At 42.0% G+C, this 18,953-nt stretch overlaps 1 protein-coding gene across 5 annotated transcripts in view; it reads left to right on the top strand.

The window, feature by feature from the left end:
• TASOR2 (transcription activation suppressor family member 2) overlaps window positions 1-18,953 on the top strand; it is a 71,240-nt gene that overhangs the window by 19,136 nt on the left and 33,151 nt on the right. For all 5 annotated transcript variants that reach the window (XM_043499324.1, XM_038387642.2, XM_043499311.1 and 2 more), the window contains exons 3-13: window positions 2,765-2,860; window positions 3,668-3,740; window positions 6,301-6,392; window positions 8,813-8,950; window positions 9,095-9,219; window positions 9,327-9,346; window positions 9,447-9,546; window positions 11,360-11,460; window positions 13,047-13,150; window positions 15,410-15,482; window positions 15,591-15,665. In XM_043499324.1, coding sequence (XP_043355259.1) covers window positions 2,765-2,860; window positions 3,668-3,740; window positions 6,301-6,392; window positions 8,813-8,950; window positions 9,095-9,219; window positions 9,327-9,346; window positions 9,447-9,546; window positions 11,360-11,460; window positions 13,047-13,150; window positions 15,410-15,482; window positions 15,591-15,665 — 997 coding nt within the window. The remainder of the gene's footprint in view (window positions 1-2,764; window positions 2,861-3,667; window positions 3,741-6,300; window positions 6,393-8,812; window positions 8,951-9,094; window positions 9,220-9,326; window positions 9,347-9,446; window positions 9,547-11,359; window positions 11,461-13,046; window positions 13,151-15,409; window positions 15,483-15,590; window positions 15,666-18,953) is intronic.

Genomic DNA, 18,953 nt, shown 5'->3' on the forward strand with positions numbered 1-18,953 from the left:
AGGGAAGAGATCTTACCTCCCTGAGATCCTGGACTTCACTGGCCCTTCCTTCCTGTGTATCCCTCCCTCCCTGCTCTTTCCTCTTCCTGTCTCTCTTTTAACTGTCCTCAGCTGAGGAGCTGACTCGCCTTGTTAACTGGTTAAACATCCAGTCCTAAGCCAATTATCTCCTCAATTGGATTTGCATGGGGACGATTGCCAAATCAGCCTTAGGCCACTCTGACACTTTCACACTGCATTACAGTGGCACAGTTACACTGTAGAGTGTAGAATTTCCTATATCTGTGGAAGGGGTTTTCCATTGATGTAGGTAATCCAAGGCTCTGAGAGGCCTGCTGTACACCTAAATCTTAGGTCAACCTGGCCACATGACTCAGGGTTGTGAAAAATTTCTGTTTGCCAGAAGCTGGGAATGAGCAACAGGGGATGGATCACTTGATGATTACCTGTTCTGATCTGGGGCACCTGGTGTTGGCCACTGTCGGAAGACAGGATACTGGCTAGATGGACTTTTGGACTGACCCAGTAGGGTCATTCTTATGTTCTTATGCCCTCTCTGACAGTTAGATCAACCTAACCCCCACTGTAGGCGCAGGTAGGTCGCTGGCAGAATTCTTTTGTCAACCTAATAACGGTTAATTTTTTTAGATTAATATTATTATTTATATTGTAGCCCGGGAATCTCAGTCATGGACTCCTAAATTAGAAGTCAGTTCATTTGATATTTAACAATAATTTAGCAAACATCTACGTTTGTTTTAAAATCCGATCAAACCGTCTTCAATGCTGCAGTCACACTTGGCGTAAGTACAAAAACCGAAAGTGTGATATTCAGCCTACTGCTTTTCTAACTTGCAATCTCATCTTAAATCTTTTCTCTCCTCCCACAATTTTTAAGGAGATTTCATAAATCAATTCCATGAGATAAGAAAAGCAATATGAAAAAATTGGCTCCCTGCCTGCTCACTTAGGCTCTTGTGACATTTTCTGTAGCATGGAGCTCAGTTAAAAGCATCCTGTGCTGGAGTTATACAAGTACTAAATCACTGGAAAAAAGTTTTAAAAGAGTCAAACTATAAACCCCCATTATTGCATTTGGCCAGTAGAAAGGGCAGAATGGAATGCCAAGCAAGTCCCTTTATGCATCTGGACCAAGGTTCTCACAAGCCTTGACAAACACACTCCCTGCTTTCTAGTTGGGAGTCAAACTACACTTTCAAATGAAGTTTTAGCTCATATGCCAGTGAAGAAATCCTTCCAAATGTAAACAGATGAGACATTGGTAAAAAAACTGTTCCTTGCCTCCTACTACTGATACCACCAATGGGTAGTGCACTCGTAGGAGATTTTGAGAAAATTGCTAGAGTAGGCCCAGTCACGCTTGTCTGTCAAAGCCACTCTCTTATAGTTTCACCCTTTAAAAGTGCTGTCAGTCTGGAACATCAGGGGCACTTCAACAATCCTCTGGATTTCCCTTCAAACCCTGTGCATACTTTGAGCACTAACAAGTGGGATAGATCAGCTGGCCTGCTGCATAATTCGTCAATGATTGCATGTCCAGGGAGCAAGTCATGAAAGAAATTTTAATACTGGATACAAAACCTTCACATCATTTCTGTAAAGAGGGGCAAGAATGAAGAATTTTTTTTTTTTTTTGGTGGTTCGTTTAGACCTGGTAAATGTTTTAGTTTAAGCAGGTCAGTTTGAATTCTGTCACCATTTTAAATATATTTTATGCCCTAGAAAGGGAGTGTGCTTAGAGCAGAGGACTGGAACCAAGACTCGTAGGCTATACAGTATTCCAACTTCCCCGTGCATCAGTTTCCCCTTCTGTGAAATGGATATAACATATGCCTCCATCACATGGAAGTTGCGAGGGTAAAAAATGTACTGCTGCAATTCTTTTAATAATAATAAAAATGGCCTCAAGCAATTAACAGACTTATGGTGAAGAGATGAACAAATAATACAAATACACTGCTGCTGGGTCTTGCTCACATGGTCAGCGTCTAACTGATCATCATATTTGGGGTTGGGAAGGAATTTTCCCCTGGCTTAGATTGGCAGAAACCGAGGGGGCTTTTTGCCTTCTTCTGCAGCATGGGGCACGGGTCACTTGCAGGTTTAAACTAGTGTAAATGGTAGATTCTCTTTAAGTCTTTAAATCATGATTTGATGACTTCAGTAACTCAGCCAGAGGTTATGGGTCTATTACAGGGATGGGTGGGAAAAGTTCTGTGGCCTTCAGTGTGCAAGAACAGGAGGTCAGACTAGATGATCATGATGGGCCCTTCTGGCTTTAAAGTCTATGAGTCTATAAATGCTTGTGTTGAAAGGCTTTTTAGGCATTCCATGATCCGTGTTTCCCCTGCACCAGCAGTTGTTTATCTTACTAGCATCTAAACAGTGCAGGTAGATGTTTCCTTACGTTGTTTTGGGAGTTAGTGAGGTCACTGATATTTGTAGGGAAATCACAGACCCTGAACTTGGGTCTTGCCACATAAATAAAGGAGGAACTAATGATTAACTACCATATTTTGATTTATAAAATATAATTATTAACACATATTAAGTATGTATGCTTTCAAGACTATAAGATCTTAAATGCATTTTAGTTACCTTTAGTTAATGTTTGTAAAGCACTTTTTAAGATCTTTAAATGAAATGTGCTATATAACTGCATAATAATCCCTGTATCACAATATTAATATGGGTCTAGTACTTGGAATATATAAAAGAAGCAGCCTTTTTGTGTCTTCTGCAGTACAAAACTTTTACCCAAGAAAAGGAAGCGAGTGGCTATACCAAGGAGGAACTTGATGAGACCTATGCATTTCTTCTGTTTGATAGTGAAAGAGAGGTAAAGTGGAAAAGTTGTTCAGCATAAGATATTGAGATGCTGCATCTTTGAATACTTTCATTTTCAATGAGGCTCCTCCCCAAGGAAGTCCATCAGAATTATTCTTAAATGGTTTAGTTTCTCTTTGTAATCTGCACTGCCTCTTCATTGTGATCATTGCTGTATAAATAACCCAGAGGAGAATTTATCTGATAAAAAGGATCTGACAGTGACTCTGATCTTTTTTTAAAAAGTCTATTGTTGTCTGAGTGCTGACAGACTGTGCAAACAGAGGGAAAGGCATTTTCCCTCCCCTAGTGAATTTACAATCTAGGGCAGACATGATCAAAACAGCTCAGATACATTTTATAATGAAAAAGAACCTCAGTGACAGAAGACAGGAGTTTACAAGCATCCTTTTGAAGAAACTCTGTAGATTGTGGAAGTAAAGTGCTAGAAGCTTAAGAAAGTGCAAGACATCAGCCTTCTGTCTGCCAAGACTTTTCTGAGAGGGTGGAATTTTCCAAAAACTTCCAAAGCACTGTGTGTTGCATGAATATAAAATGTTCATTAAATGTCATAGCCAGACCTGATAAATGGCTCTCAGCATTTAGGGCCATCTTTCCACTGACTTCAGTGAACATTGGATATGTCCGTAATTATGTTCAGATCATAAGTGTCTTGTGGATGTGAAAATAATTAACTTTTTGGCAATACTTAAATACATTTATTAACTGAAAGTATGTTTGCTAAGTGTTGTAATAGTGACAGGATAGCTAAACATCTTATCTTTAAAATAAATAAATGAGGCTATAACTTATTTTGAAGGCAAAAGCGGTGTGTCAGAGTGGACTTCGTATAAACACCAGACCCCTTACCACGCTAGGTGATCCAGCGAAAGGTAAGGTTTAAGTACAGAAGGGAAAAAATCTGACTTGTTATAATAAACTGCAAGCCGTTTCTTGAAAAGAAACATACAAATGAACTTTTATGACTTTGTTAATTTTATTTATTTGAAAGATTAAAAATTTATTTCTTATTTTTTAAAATTAGATTCAGTTGTTCTATGGATCAAGCAATCAGTGTTGTTTTCCTTCTGTAATGTAGTTAGCTATTGAAATGATGATCGTTTTACCAGCTTTCTTCTCCATCTCAGTTTTTTCAGTCAGAATAACAATTTAGCAAAAATGCCAAAATTTAAAACATCTTCCTCTACATTGACCATCATACTTGTCCAGAGCCTCTTGCTGATCCATTGTATTTTGTCAGTTTTTGTTATTACTACTTTTAATAATAATATTGTGCCAAAATAATACAGTGCTGCACACTCTACAAAACATAGAAAAGACCCGTTCCCTGACCCAAAAGTCTAAGGACCTGATCCTGCAAAAGATCTTGGTATAGGGTTAACCATCATGAGTAATCCCATTGACAATCAGTAGGACCACTCATGATAGTAAATGCTAGGCTCAGAGAAATGTTTGCAGGATTGGACCCCAAATTTAGAAACAATTTAGACAATAACAGATAGGGGGAAGGTTAGAATTGCTTCATCTATGTCTGCATCTTAATCAAACTGGATTATGAAGAGTACTATGACGACAAGAACTCTTAGATAAATTACATAAAGTCGCATTCATTTCAGGAAGCTGATGAAAAGGCCCTGTGGATTTTCACTCTTTTAATTTAATGTTCTTGAGGGTGAATTTTCGTATTAAAAAAACCAAACAGACGTTTGTTTGTCGTTTTTGTTTTAGATATTTAATTGAATGCCCCAAATGTTATAACCAGGCACTTTGGCACATTTTGTTCAATATAAATTAAAATAGTACAAGCAAATCTAGATGATTAGGGCCACTGATATTCGTAACTTGATTTACACACCCAACATACAGCTCATCAAATGCATAAATCAGAGGTTTACATCAATTTTACATTTTAAGTTAAAACAAACAAACAAAAAAAACACGCTGTGAAGTTGACTTAACATTTGAAACTAAGGCAACATGATTGTTAGCATTATATCTTTTGTTTTTAAACTATTTTATTATTGGTATCAGGAAGCTGAAATAGGCTTCTGGTTACACTAAAAGTAATATTATTGTAGCTATACCTCCTTGCTCAGGAATCGTACATTCTGGAATCAGTGGAATCAAACGGGAGTAAAACTGAAGTAGTGTGGCAGTGAATCACACACTACATTTCTGAGAATTTAGACATGCATTTTTGTTTTTTTGGGGAAGGGGGCTACATGAAAGCAATGCTAAAATAGAAAGTGTCTGAAATATTTTAATTTCTTACGGTTTTTTCTCCTGCTTGACTAATATTTTTGTACATAGCTCCTTCTTTTGAAAGTAATTCAAGATCTGTTGTGGTTTCATTTTTTCCTGATGTTTTGTATACTAGCAGCTGCCAAGAAATTGTTGCCTCTATGAATTCAAACACATAATCTCACTCCCTTCCCTTGCCACCCTTCTGTATGTGGAAATTAAGGGATAAATGCAGCCAATGAACTGGAAGTTATTGTTTTTGACTATTGCTGGTAGCTATCTGTATTTTTGGTTGTAAGCACTGTTGGATTTTCCCCACAGAGAAAGGGGATAGGAGATGCTGACTTTAACATAAAGCTCCCTTGTGTTATGAAATAGTTTAGAGTTATTTTATCTGGAAGTTGAGGGGCATGAGGAGGTTACAGAGAAGGAGTAGGAAGGAATGGTTGTCATCTGGCCTGAACCACAGACTGTCCCTCTTTAATTAACCCAGGTGAAAGCTGAATAAAAACAAGCCCTCAGCAAACACCACGTATTACATCTGGTCTGAGTTCTCCTACTTATGTAAATTCCAAATTGATAACCTCAGCATGTATTAACCCCCTCAATGCTAGGCCAACATACACAGCTCTTTATGACCTTTCATCAGGTTTCACCATAGAGGGCCCTGATCCTGCAAACGCGTACTGTAAGTACTCCTACTAAATCAGTAGGACTACTCACAGGAGTAGGCCCTAAGTTTGGTAGTGAATGAGGTGTATTGTAGCCAGTCATATCTAAAATAAATCCATAGCCCTTAGTTTTAACTTTGAAATGTATTTAAACACTTCTGACTGGGAAAATCTTATAACATACACATCTCCTGTGAGACTTGAGGGTCTCGGGAGGGGTGCGAAGTAATCATGCGGTCTTACATGATATGCTTGGGTATCAAACAATATAATGCAGGGCCCACAATCTACAATAGCAGACAACACTGAGCTGTCACAGTTTCAGTCCTTTAAGAACCCTTTTCAGGGTACAAAGGGACACTTTCAGGTAGCTTAGGCTCAAAATTAAGGTTTTACTCAAAGAACAAATCATACAGTATAATGCTAAAATATTTTTCATTGGGATTTTCTTATTTAGTCATTATTTATAATCCAGAATTCCAAAAAGAGTATTAAATATATTTATATTTATTTTTTAAAGGGGTTTATGTTTCCAAGTACTCGGACTACCTTCATCCAAGGCCCTGGTATCATGGAAAATCTGGCTGTATTGTAATTTTTAAACTAATTAAGGTAAAACTCAATCTTTTTGTCCCCCCACAGACTGGTTAATGAAAGTTCCCATAGAGCAGAAGGCAGGACAAAAATGTTAATATTGGTGTGTTGTCCTAATATTGATATGCTATAAAATCAATACTATATTGATACCTTTTTTTGGAATCTGGGGTATTTAGTTCATATTGATTAGGGGCATGGTGCACCGTGAAGTATGAAATCAAAGAGTGCCTTGGTATTACTCCAGAAGAGTGGATATCACTGAGAGTTTCATCTGAGAAAGTCTTTCAGTATTTGTTCCACGATGCATTATTTACTACTAGGGTTGTCAACTTTCTGTTGGCACAAAATTGAACACCCTAGCCCTGCCTCTTCCCCGAGGTCCCGCCCCCACTCACTACATTCCCCCTCCCTTGGTGGCTCGCTCTCCCCCACCCTCACTCACTTTCACTGGGCTGGGGCAGGGGGTTGAGGTGCGGGAGGGGATGAGGGCTCTAAATGCAGGTGTGGGCTTCGGGGTGGGGCCAGAAATGAGGAGTTCAGGGTGTGAGTTCAGGCTCCAGGCTGGAGCAGGTAGTTGGGGTGTGTGTGGGGGGGGTGAGGGCTTGGGCTGGGGATGAGGGGTTTGGGGTGTAGGAGGGGGCTCCAGGCTGGGGTTTGGGGCCGAGGGATTCAGAATGTAGGAGGGGGCTGCAGGTTGAGGCAGGGAGTTGGGGTGCAGGAGGGGGTGAGGGCTCCGGCTGGGGGTGTGGGCTCTGGGGTGGGGCCGGGGATTAGGGGTTTGGGTGCAGGAGGCGGCTCCAGGCTGGGGCTGAGGGATTCGGAGTGCGGGAGAAGGCTGCAGGTTGAGGCAGGGGGCTGGGGTACAGGAGCGGGTGAGGGCTCTGAGGTGGGGCCAGGGATGAGGGGTTCAGGGTGTGGGAGGGGGCTCTGGGCTGGGGCAGGGGGGTGAGGGCTCTGGGTTGGGGGTGCGGGCTCTGGGGTGGGCCCAGGGATGAGGAGCTTGGGGCGCAAGAGGAGGCTCTGGATTTGGGAAGGGGCTCAGGGTGGGGGTGCGGGCTTTGGGATGGGGCCAGGGATGAGGGGTTTTGGATGCGGTAGGAGGCTCTGGGGTTTGGGGGGGCTGGGGCAGGGAGTTCGGGGTTGGGGCGCGGGCTTACCGCGGGCAGCTCCAGGTCAGCGGCGCAGCAGAACTAAGCCAGGCTGCCTGCCTGTCCTGGGGCGCTGTGCAGCACCCTGGAAGCGGCCAGCAGGTCCAGCTCCTAGGTGGGGAGTGGGGGGCAGGAGGCTCCGTGGGGCATGCTGCTCTCGCCCGTAAGCACCATCCCCGCCAATTCCCATTGGCTGGTTCCTAGCCAATGGGAGTGCGGAGCCAGTGCTCAGGGCGAGGGCAGCATGCAGAACCCCGTGCCCCCCCGCCTAGGAGCTGGACCTGCTAGCCACGTCCGGGGCACAGCGCCGTGCCCCAGAACAGGAAGGGACTAGCCTGCCTTGGCTCTGCATCACCGCCGACCGGACTTTTAATGGCCCGGTCAGCTGTGCTGACTGGAGCCGCCAGGGTCCCTTTTCAACCAGGTGTTCTGGTCAAAAACCAGACACCTGGTCACCCTATTTACTACCCTGCTAGACTTAAATGACAAACTCAGCTTTTGGGTGCAAAGATGGCGCTCCCATGGAAGCTGATTGGAGCGGCACACATACTCCTATCCAAAGGGAGAATTACAGCACTTCCAGGTGTTACGTACCTGGCGTGACGCTGATCCATCCGGCAGCCATGTCACGCAGGCTTGCAGCCCTGTTACAGTATCCCATATCCATCTGCAAGTTTGTCCTTCTGGCCACTGGACACTGCTGTGGTGCTGGATTTCAGGCATCCTCTCTTGCCTCCCCTCTCTGTGGGTCTCCAGGTGGTGCTTGGCCAGCATTCTCTGAGCCCTCCTGGCAGCAGGGAGGCGGGTGGTGGCGGCAGAGGTGGGGCGTGGGTGGCAGAGCGGTGAAGCGGGGGCGGAAATGGGAGAGCAGAGTGGGAAAGGCAGCTCTGTCTTTCTTACCACTCCCCAGGCTCCCAGCAACCCATCCAAGCTTTGTGCCAAGCTCTCTACCCCCTCTGCACCCCGCACAGCCCCAGACTCCCATGAGGACTCTGGTTCTGGTTCTTCTCCCCTGCACTCCCTGCAAGGAATGTGGGGTGGGGGACATAGGCTCCCTGTCTCCCCGCCACCGGCTTCCCTTGCTCAGCGGGACCCCCATGGGGAGATCGGTCTGTTTGTTTGTCTCCCTCTTTTAGGGAGTTGTGGAGGATGTGCGAGCAGCACCTTTTATAGGGAGCTTTGAGATTCTGGGAGGGATGGCAAAGTTATCTTCAAATTCACGGGTGGTTTGCTGCTGTTTAAAGCATTTTTACCAGCATTATTTTTTTGCAAATGTGTTTGTCACAGGGAAAGGTCAAGTTCATGCCAGAGAATTACACGGCAAATTACACCAATCCGACTCCTGGCTATGACTGCCACATCTCTGTGAATATAAACAATATTTCCTTGGAGACTAGTCATTTTCGGGCCTTCGAATTGAGTCAGGTACGGTGGCTGGCAACAAACAGACGGCTTGAAGAAATATTACTGAACTGAATGTGAGATGGGTGTGGGATGAAGGACTGCATTAAGGCACTGCTGAATGAAGTCATTCTCTTTCATCTGTTTTTCCTTTTTTTTTCTTTCCAGTATTACGTGTATGAAATTTCCAGTGACAGTGTTGTTGAACGCCCTAGACAGATTTGTCCCTATGTAATAATAGCCTTTCAGTACACTGAACCTAAAATAATGTCAACATTAAATCATAAAAGAATGTAAGCAACTTTACATTATTGTACAACATTCAGTCATGTGCCGCTTTTCCTTGACCATTTTTAAGCATTCTTCTTTTCTCCCTCCCTCCCCCCCCTTTTTTCTCTAGAATTGAACTTGAAAATAAAGGTAAGAGCACCTCTTGTCGGTTTGATATGTGGTATTTAAATGTAGCTTTATTGGCATTGTTTTAATTTACACATAATTATTTTTCTAATTTTATTTTTAGTATATTATTGCCCATGGAGAGGGCAGCTTTCTATCCAGGGGCACCTATTGTGTGATATAGCCTTTAAGTCCCCATATAGTGCTGTGATTCCAGCACAACTGTAAGTATATAAGTATATTTTTCCCTTTTTCTGTATGCTTGGGTAGCCGCAGAGTGAAATGGAAAAAAAACACAATTTGAGGTTTTATTGACAATGATGCTGGGAATCTCAGATGTATCCTTTGGCACCCTAGCTAGAAAGGCAGTTTCCAGCTTCAAGCAGATGTAAAAGCTAAAGGCTCAGTCATAAGCTCAGCTGCATCCCTGCTTAGTGGGGTAAGGAGCCCCCTTACTCCCTTACATCGGCTTAGGGTGACCAGACGTCCTGATATTATCGGAACTGTCCCAATATTAGGGGCTTGGTTTTATTTTGGCAACTATAAACCCCCACCCCAAAAAAGTGTCCTAATTTTTCACACTTGCTATCTGGTCACCTACATGGGCTACCCTTATCACTTGAACTTTCACAGGGGGTGTGTTAGGGGAGACCAGCCACTAGCATTTCTGAGCTCCTGCTCCTCCTACTTCCCTCCCCTGCACAAAGGTAGCAGTGGCTGCTCTTGTGCCTCCCTTCTCCGCCCCTCCCGTCCCCAGGCTCTGCTGCCCCCTCCCCCAGCCCCATGCTGCCAGATGAGCTGGCACAGAGAGGAAAGTGAGCTGCACCAAGAAAGGACATATTTTGCTTGTGCTACATGAGGTGTCTAGTTTTGAGTATTGAGCCTAATACATTATTCCTAGTTTTTCCTTTTCTTTTTCCTATGGCAAATAGACTTTGTTATTATACTAATAAAGTCAAACTGCTGAACTGTAGCTTGGGGAAATGGTGAATAAGATATTAAAGTAAGTGTTTAAAATATTTAGTCAGAATTAGATAACAGTGAAGAATTTAACAAGTTAAAGGGTTTGTAGTCTGTTTGGTGCTAGGGATTTGTTAGTCACTTACTTTCTTCTGATCATACTTTCCTCCAGGTTTGCTGTGGTTTTTATGAATTTCGCAGGGAGTATGTGTTGGCCTCGAAGCTAAAAACATAGTTTTAAAAAGTTTTAAAGTGAGAGAGAGTAGAATATATTGTCTTCTGCTTTACGAAGGTTCTTAGCAAGTAGTGTCAGACAGGAAGGATACTGGCTATAACTCTTCAGGTCAAAAGCTGTTTTCTCCAACATATGCCCCTTGCAGTAACATGCCACTGTTGAAGGTTTCTTTGGGTCAGTAGAGATCACATGATGCTGGTCCAGGCCAAAGTCTGGTACAGAATACACAATGCCACCTTTCTGTTGCTGCAGTAGGCATCCACCTGGCTTTGTATCCTGACCATTTCTACCTCATGAGGGACATGCTTTTATTTTTGAGACATCTGATTGGACACTTCACTATTAGGTGGCATCACCTGTATCTATGATTGTTAATTCTTTCTGATGTCTGCTTAGGTCTGTGGCGACTATTACCCATTTGCCGTCATTGTCAAGCTAGTCAAAGAAGCCATAAATTGGTATTATTTTTAAAAAGTAATTTTTGGGAAGACTATTCTGTCTTGTCAACTGAAACTAATTAATTCTGTTAGATCCACTTCGGTATTCTTTCTCTGGAAGCCAATAATCAATGTGAGAGAGACAAAGTGGGTGATGTAATATCATTTTATTGGACCAGCTTCTGTTGGTGAAAGAACTACCTCATCCTCCTTGTCTCTCTCAGATCCTGGGACCAGTACAGCTACAACACTGCAAACAATAAGCCATATATCAGAGCTCTGCTCAGTGGAATGAGAAGTTGTCCACTTTTCAGTTTTACAACAGCATAATAATCTTAGATTCATCATTTGAGTTAGAACTATACATATATTTCATCTTGACCACTTTTGCTCTTCTTTTGATAGGCCAGCCAAACTGGAAATGAAATATATCATAGGCGTGTCTGATTTGAAAAAAAAGCTACCGGAAGCTGCATTTGGAAAAAGTAATTACACTGAAAATGAAGGTATGTGTAAAATCATTCACAGTATGAATGAGTATTTATTTCATAATTTTTCACGTGGCTTGTTTTCTTTTAAAGCAACCCTTTTTATAGGGTGACAGAGGGTAGCACAAGGTACTTCTGCCGTTGCCTATCCACACTCAGAGCCTGAATCTGCACGGTGTTGAGTATCCTCATCTATCATTGATCTTAGGGTACTTTACATCCTGCCTGATCAAAACCACAGTCACTCACTCCTAAGCCAGCAGGAGGCATTCAGCAGCCAATGTGTAGGCCTCATGGCACTATCGAGCAACCTTTGATAAGCCCAAAGAACAGAGTCTGCAGGGAGCAGCATCCAGCTGTCTACTAGAGGGAGCGCTACCATGACTTTGGGCATCTGTGAGTGGGAGAAATTGAATGGGAAGATCCACAGGGTTCTGGGAGAGGCTTGAAAGATACCATTTGAAGTCAAGTGTGAGGAATTCTCATATCGGAGCAAATTTAGGGAGGGGAGAGAAAAGAGATTCACTAAGCTAGTAATTTATACTGCCCTTGTCGCTGTGGTATAAAGTATAAGCATAGGGATTTCTTCTTTTCTCTCTCCCCCTGCCCTAGTCAATGGGGTGGGTGGAGGGAGAACAAATGTGAAGAAGAAATGTGTTCCTGTTTTCAAGTATGGGTCTGTTAGCTTATATTTCTTTTGGCATGGGATTTTGACCATTAGGATATGGTTTATGGAATCTTACAACCAATTTTTACCATGCCAAATGATAGATTTAAACATTAATTTCTAACGGAGAATTCTGCTATTGACCTCAGTAGCTGTTAGATAGGTTCCAATATCTGTGTTCCACTACACCGCCTATGGAATCCAAGATATAAAATAGATGTTGTTGATAGCATTCACGAGCATTTTATGACAACTTGTTGTATTTTTATATTGCATGTTACATACCTCTGAACAACTCCGCAAAGCTCTGCAAAATGAATGAAAATACATTAAGTTGCTTTTGTCTGCCGCAGGGTTTCAGCTATGAACTTCCTCTTAAACTGGTGATAGCAGTAGATCAGTGGTTCCCAAACTTGTTCCACCGCTTGTGCAGGGAAAGCCCCGGGCAGGCCGGGCTGGTTTGTTTACCTGCCGCATCCGCGGGTTCGGCTGATCGCGGCTCCCAGTGGCCGCGGTTCACTGCTCTAGGCCAATGGGAGCTGCTGGAAGTGGCGGCCAGTACGTCCCTCAGCCCGCGCCACTTCCAGCAGCTCCCATTGGCCTGGAGCAGCGAACCACAACCACTAGGAGCCGCGATAGGCTGAACCTGCAGACGTGGCAGGTAAACAAACTGGCCTGGCCCGCCAGGGGCTTTCCCTGCATAAGTGGCGGAACAAGTTTGGGAATCACTGCAGTAGATTGTTCCTGTGATGTGAATTCATGCAACTGTTTAGAAAATCTCTGCAGTATTTACTCTTTTAAAACCCAGGATTTTCATTCTCTGAAAACTAATCATGCTGGTCAATACGTAATACTACATTTTTTTTTCTGTTTTGTATGTCAGAGGTTCATTTAAATCAGTTATTTAAATATAAAGTGCTCTTTGTTTTCTTCCCAGTCTGTTATCAAGATATTTCCTTCAGTTTGTATGAAGTGGAAATTTCAAATAAAGACCAACATAAAATGGATCCATTATTAGAAAACCTAAAGGAAAAGGAGTTGGTAAGAATTATTTTAAGTGATTGTAGTCTAGGGAAAAATGGTCATATTTAATTTCTATGTGAAGATTCTTAGTCTTTAAAAGGGGTTTACAGGCCTTTTCCTAAATAATGCAAATTGGCATCTGAGTTACTTAACTTTGAAAAGTGGCATGTTTTATATTTTTAGGTGGGAGACTGTAATTTATGGAGTGTTGACAGAAGATTACAGGGTACAAGTTGTGACCTGATTTCTAGCATGAATTAAACACAGCACTGAATACAATGCATTTTTCAAGGCCTTTGAGTCTTCCTTTATGTCTTGCCGAGATGGGTTGGTTTTTTCTACTACTGCAGACTAAATCATATAGTTAAAGAGCTCTTACTGCATTATATGTATTAAGCTGGTGGAGACTGATTGCTGCAGTGCAAGCAGAATGACCAATTACTGAGCAAAGGATACCAGGTGCCCCACTCTCAGAGTTCTCCTTTATGGCTGATAGGGAGCCCCAATCCAATCAGATATTTGGCAGCTGTCCCCTAGAAGCTTCATAGGCTTCCTGAGTTCTGAAATTATGGAGGCTATGCTGTGATCTGAAAAAGAATTTCTCCTCCTGACTCAAAGCTAGGGGGCCAAATCCTCATCTGATGTAAACTGGCAAGGTTCTGTTGACTTCAGGTACAGTATGCTGATATATACCAGCTGAGGATTGGCCCAAGGTCTGCAGCCTTCTACAGCTTCTCGTTCAGAAAGGCTGAAGAGGTTGATGGCTGGATTTCAATCTTGTGTGACATGGGTAGAATCAGTGCTTAATTTGTGCCAGGGCTTGCCTCAGGACTGAGCCCTGGACCCTCTGGGCTTAGCAATTCATAGCCTTGGCCCCTCTGGGCTTGCTGCATCAGTTTTGAATGTAAAAAAATTGCTTGAGCCCTGGCACCTCTTTCATTATAAATTAGGCACTGGTAGAATGGAATCTCAGAGGAGCCTATGAAGTCAAGGTTTCACAGTGGTGGTGAATAGGAATTGGGAATTGAGTGCAAATAAGAACATTTCATAGTTGTATTTAAAGTATCAAAAAATAGTCAAATTGGGCTGAAAAACCTCTTCTGTGTTTCAAGGAGGAGGCAGCAAGCATTGCCCCATTCTGTTTTGTGGCTTTTTATTATATTTATTATTATTTACCATTTATTTATGTTACTTAATTGCTGGTAATTTTTACTTCACTGGCACCTAATTGAAAGTGAAACTAAAATTACTAGCATCATAGTTTCACTTTCAACTGTGTGTGCGTACATACGTACTCTTTTTGCAGTCTAAAAATGAAAGTGGTATTGGGGTAATTTGTGCTGCTTGAAATCAAACTGCACCTATTTTGTTCAGTATAAATTTTTGAACTGTATTTTAAACTCTGATGTTTAATTAGCATTTGGCTTTCCTCATCCTTCCTGCTTGCAGCCTTCATACTGATAAGAGATGTCATTGTTTTATTTATTTGGATGCGCATTGTAATAACTTTGTGATGAACTTGGCTTTTATTCTTTTCACATACTGGTTCAAAACAACTATAAAATGTTTTAACATTAATTTGTTTAAATATTAAATAGTGAAATTATTTAATGTTTCTAAATTACTGTATTTTCATCATGAATGTGTGTTTTTTTTTTACTTTTCCCATTTTATATTGCTGATATTAATAAGTCAAACATATGTAACATTTTATTTTCACTTTAGTTTGGCGATGTGGGTGTAACTGTTGTATGCTGGTAGGATACTGGAGTTTTATTTCGCTCCTACTCTTGGATTTATTTGGACAAATTTTCTTAGTTTTGCTGGTGTATCTGTATATAATTATTAAGAAATAAGGGGGGAGTGGATAATTTGCGGGATTGATAATAGACTATATGGAACATTTCATCTATGGGTCACTAGCTCAAATTGGTACAGGCTGTACTGACTGAAACGTTTTTACCATCTGACTGTGGTTCGTTGACCTCGTATATAAGAAATGAGTGAGTTGATCATGCTGGTCTATTTCTTAGAGAACAGTTACATTAGAAAATCATCACAGCTGGTACTCTTGTTGATGGTCTCAGCACAGGCCGAGAGGTTTAGAGGCTGAACTGCTGCCTTATCTCTAGAGGTGATGCCGCTAAGATTTTGTTGAGACATATTGGTGGGAAAACCTGCAGTGCTGGTGACTATGCTGTGTGTCTTTAGTGAGTAATGAATTTGCTTTAAAGAAAAAGAAAAAACTCACTATAGTTTCATATGTACTTATTCTAGGCTATCATCAAATATTTACAAGATCAAGGGTTTCTTATTTTACTTACATCCTCTGCGTTAACAGATGACAAAGGTAAGAATTTACTAAGGTCTAAATAAATACTTCACATTGTGTGCCTTTTTTTAAATTGTAGAACACTCTCTTTTTTATAAATAAACTGCATTTTCTTTTTTTTTACAGGTTTTGACCTAGATGAGCCCATCAGTCTCCAAGCGTTGTTTTTATTCACTTCTTCTAGATCAATATGTTCGACAGGTAGGGTGTTCTGTTTGCATCTATTATATGTGTGAAAATATTGAACTGGTATAAAACATAGCATTTATATTTTGATTACATGATTCCCTTTAAGCCTCTTGGTCAGCAGATTCTAAAACTCTAATACTGATGGAATTATAAACAATGGTTTACTTATTATAAATCTTCAAATGATATTTTCAATAAGAACTAGAAGTTAAGTGTAGGAGCTTTGTTGAGTAAAGCACTGCTTACGTTCACTGCTGTTTGCGGTCTCTAAGATTTGCCTCTGTTTTATGTAAAAAAAACCCGAATGAATGGAAAATGAAGGTTGCAAATTTAAACACACATAAATCTCGAAATATAATACAATTTCAACTCCAATGTTATATTCACATAACATTTTATATCTGTATATTAATTTTATACCATGCCTTATAGAGGGTGATGGTATTAATGTGTAAAGTTTATTTATTTAATCATGTAAAAAAATGGTTATTCACTTTTTACTGCCCCGCCTGCATTCTTTTCACTAATTCACCTCAGCAGGGAATACTTCTAATATTGCAAACCTCTGAACAGTACAAGGCAAGCAGCAAATGGGGGGGCTCATTACCCCACATTTTGTGTGCGCGCGCGTGCACGCGCACACACACTCCATATCATCTATGGTGGCTCATAAGATACTGGACTATAGATCTGTGTAATCCCAGTGAACAGTAAAGCTATTTATAGTCATGTGTTTAAAAATGTATTATAACTTTTCTCTTCCTCTGAGACCTGTAGAATTCATCGCATAGTAACAAAGGGTACGTCTACACAGCAAAAAAAAGACTCTGGCTCTCAGGACTCATCCTGCGGGGCTAAAAATAGCCGGGTAGATGCTTGGGTTAGATCCCAGGCTGCAAGACCCTCCCCTGTCCCCGGATTCCAGAGCCCGGCCTCTAGCCCAGGGCCAAGCGTTTAAGCTGCTATTTTTAGCGTTGTAGCGTGAGCCCAAGTCAGGTGACCCAGGCTCTCAGACTTGCTGCCATAGGCTTTTTTCTTGCTGTGAGGATGTACTGTAACACAACTAACTAGACTGTACAGGTGGAAGGATACAAAAAATTGTAGCACTCAAAATGTTACAATTCTAAAATAGTTTCTGAAACAACTTTTCATTATAAACATATGAAATATAATACGTGATGCTAGTAGAAAAGTTGTATTTGCTTCTCCTTTTAAATGACCTGTGTAACTTTTGGCCTTGTTTTTGGTGATTCATCCTAAACTCAAGCCAGTAAAACATTACATCAACCCACACTATCATGTATTTTATTCTGTTTTTGTTTTAGTGATTATTGTGCTGACAATGTGCTTCAGTGCCATACAGCACACAAATAAAAACAAACCAGGCCTTAAAGAGCTCATAATTTAGAAAGTAGACAGGACCCAATTGGAAATCCAGAGGTGGGGGGAGTTTAGCTTGTATTCATAATTTGAACTAAGCTATAAACTCTCTTCCTTCAGGCAGCTGTGGCAGAAATAGGCTTTTAAACTTAATTTGGATGAAAAGATGACTGTAGCTTGGCACACTGCTTTGGGAATGGCATTCCATGCATGGGGTGGGAGGAGACATACGGAGATTAATGTGAGAGAAGGAAATCACAGAAAATGGCAGAGCAAGAAGGGGAAAATGTGATAGCAGACAAGATCCAAGATGTAGGCTGGGACAGAGTTATGGATAGCTTTGAAAATGAATGTGAGAATTTTAAACTTGATGTGTCTCCAAAGGGAAGCTACTGGAGGGGATTCAGAATGGGGAGTGAGATGGTCAGTCTGTGAAGGAAGATAATTTTGATGGCCACATTTTGGACAGACTGGAGTCGGGATGATGTGGGTGTCACTGAGGCCAGAGGGGAGGATTTTGCTGTAGTCAAGGCAGGAAATGATTGGAAGCCAGCGCTGCCCAGATGAATGGAACAGAAAGGACAGAGCTTTTATGTGTTATGGAGAACGAAGTGGCAGGTTTGAGCACAGTGTGGATGTGGGAAGGAGTTTGCAATTACTTCCTGGTTCCAAGCCAGGAAAAGAGGGAAGAGGAGAGGATAATGTATAGTAATTTAGAGTACTAATTATATTACAGTTCTTAAATTATATTGACAGTGTAATTTCAATTAGATTGCACTGTAGGATTTTAACATGTAGTAGCTTCCAGTTGTTGGTTTCAACAGGACTCCTTTTTAGGTTGCTGTTTAATTTCACAAAAAGAAAAGGAGTACTTGTGGCACCTTATAGACTAACAAATTTATTTGAGCATAAGCTTTCGTGAGCTACAGCTCACTTCATCGGATGCATTTGGTGGAAAAAAGATTTTTCCACCAAATGCATCCGATGAAGTGAGCTGTAGCTCATGAAAGCTTATGCTCTAATAAATTTGTTAGTCTATAAGGTGCCACAAGTACTCCTTTTCTTTTTGCGAATACAGACTAACACGGCTGCTACTCTGAAACCTGTTTAATTTCAGTTATCTGAATGAGCTATTCTAGACCTGTGTTAACCCAGTTGAAATCTTGCTTTCCTGCCAGAACTGAACTTTCTCCTTCCCAGTGTTAAAAATAAAGTTGTTATAGACCAGGGGTGGGCAACCTGAGCCTGAGAAGGAGCCAGAATTTACCAGTGTACATTGCCAAAGAGCCACAGTAATACATCAGCAGCCCCCCATCAGCTCCAGCCCCCAACGCCTTCCGCCTGCCGGCAGCCCCACCAGACAGCACCTGCCGCAATCAGCTGTTTTGCATGCGCAGGAGGCTCTGGGGGAGGGGGAGGAGCGAGGGCATGGCAGACTGGGGGAAAGGGGCAGAGCTGTTGGGGAAAGGGGTGGAGTGGTGGCAGGGCCTGGGGCAGAGCAGGGGGTTGAGCAGTGAGCACCCCCCGGCACATTGGAAAGTTGGCATCTATAGCTCCAGTCCTGGAGTCAGTGCCTATAGAAGGAGCCGTATGAACCTCTAAAGAGCCACATGTGGCTCTAGAGCCACAGGTTGGCCACCCCATTTATAGATTCTCTCCTAGCTCTGAGGGGAAGAATGGAGAGCCTTTTGGTTGGCTCTGTCCTGGGGTTTTGTGAGGCTATGAAGACAGCAAGATGGAAAAGGGAGGGCAAAGGGAGAGGAGAATTGAGGTGGGCGCTGAATTTACTCTGTTGCTGTTTCTCACTTTAGAATTCTAAGAATTAATAGTCAGGCCAACTATACACATGCAGTGACGGGGGCTAAACTAGCTCTTACCCCTCAAGAAAGAGATCTTGGCGTCATTGTGGATAATTCTCTG

The sequence above is a fragment of the Dermochelys coriacea genome, chromosome 1, assembly GCF_009764565.3.
Source record: "Dermochelys coriacea isolate rDerCor1 chromosome 1, rDerCor1.pri.v4, whole genome shotgun sequence".
NCBI classification, from domain to species: domain Eukaryota; kingdom Metazoa; phylum Chordata; order Testudines; family Dermochelyidae; genus Dermochelys; species Dermochelys coriacea.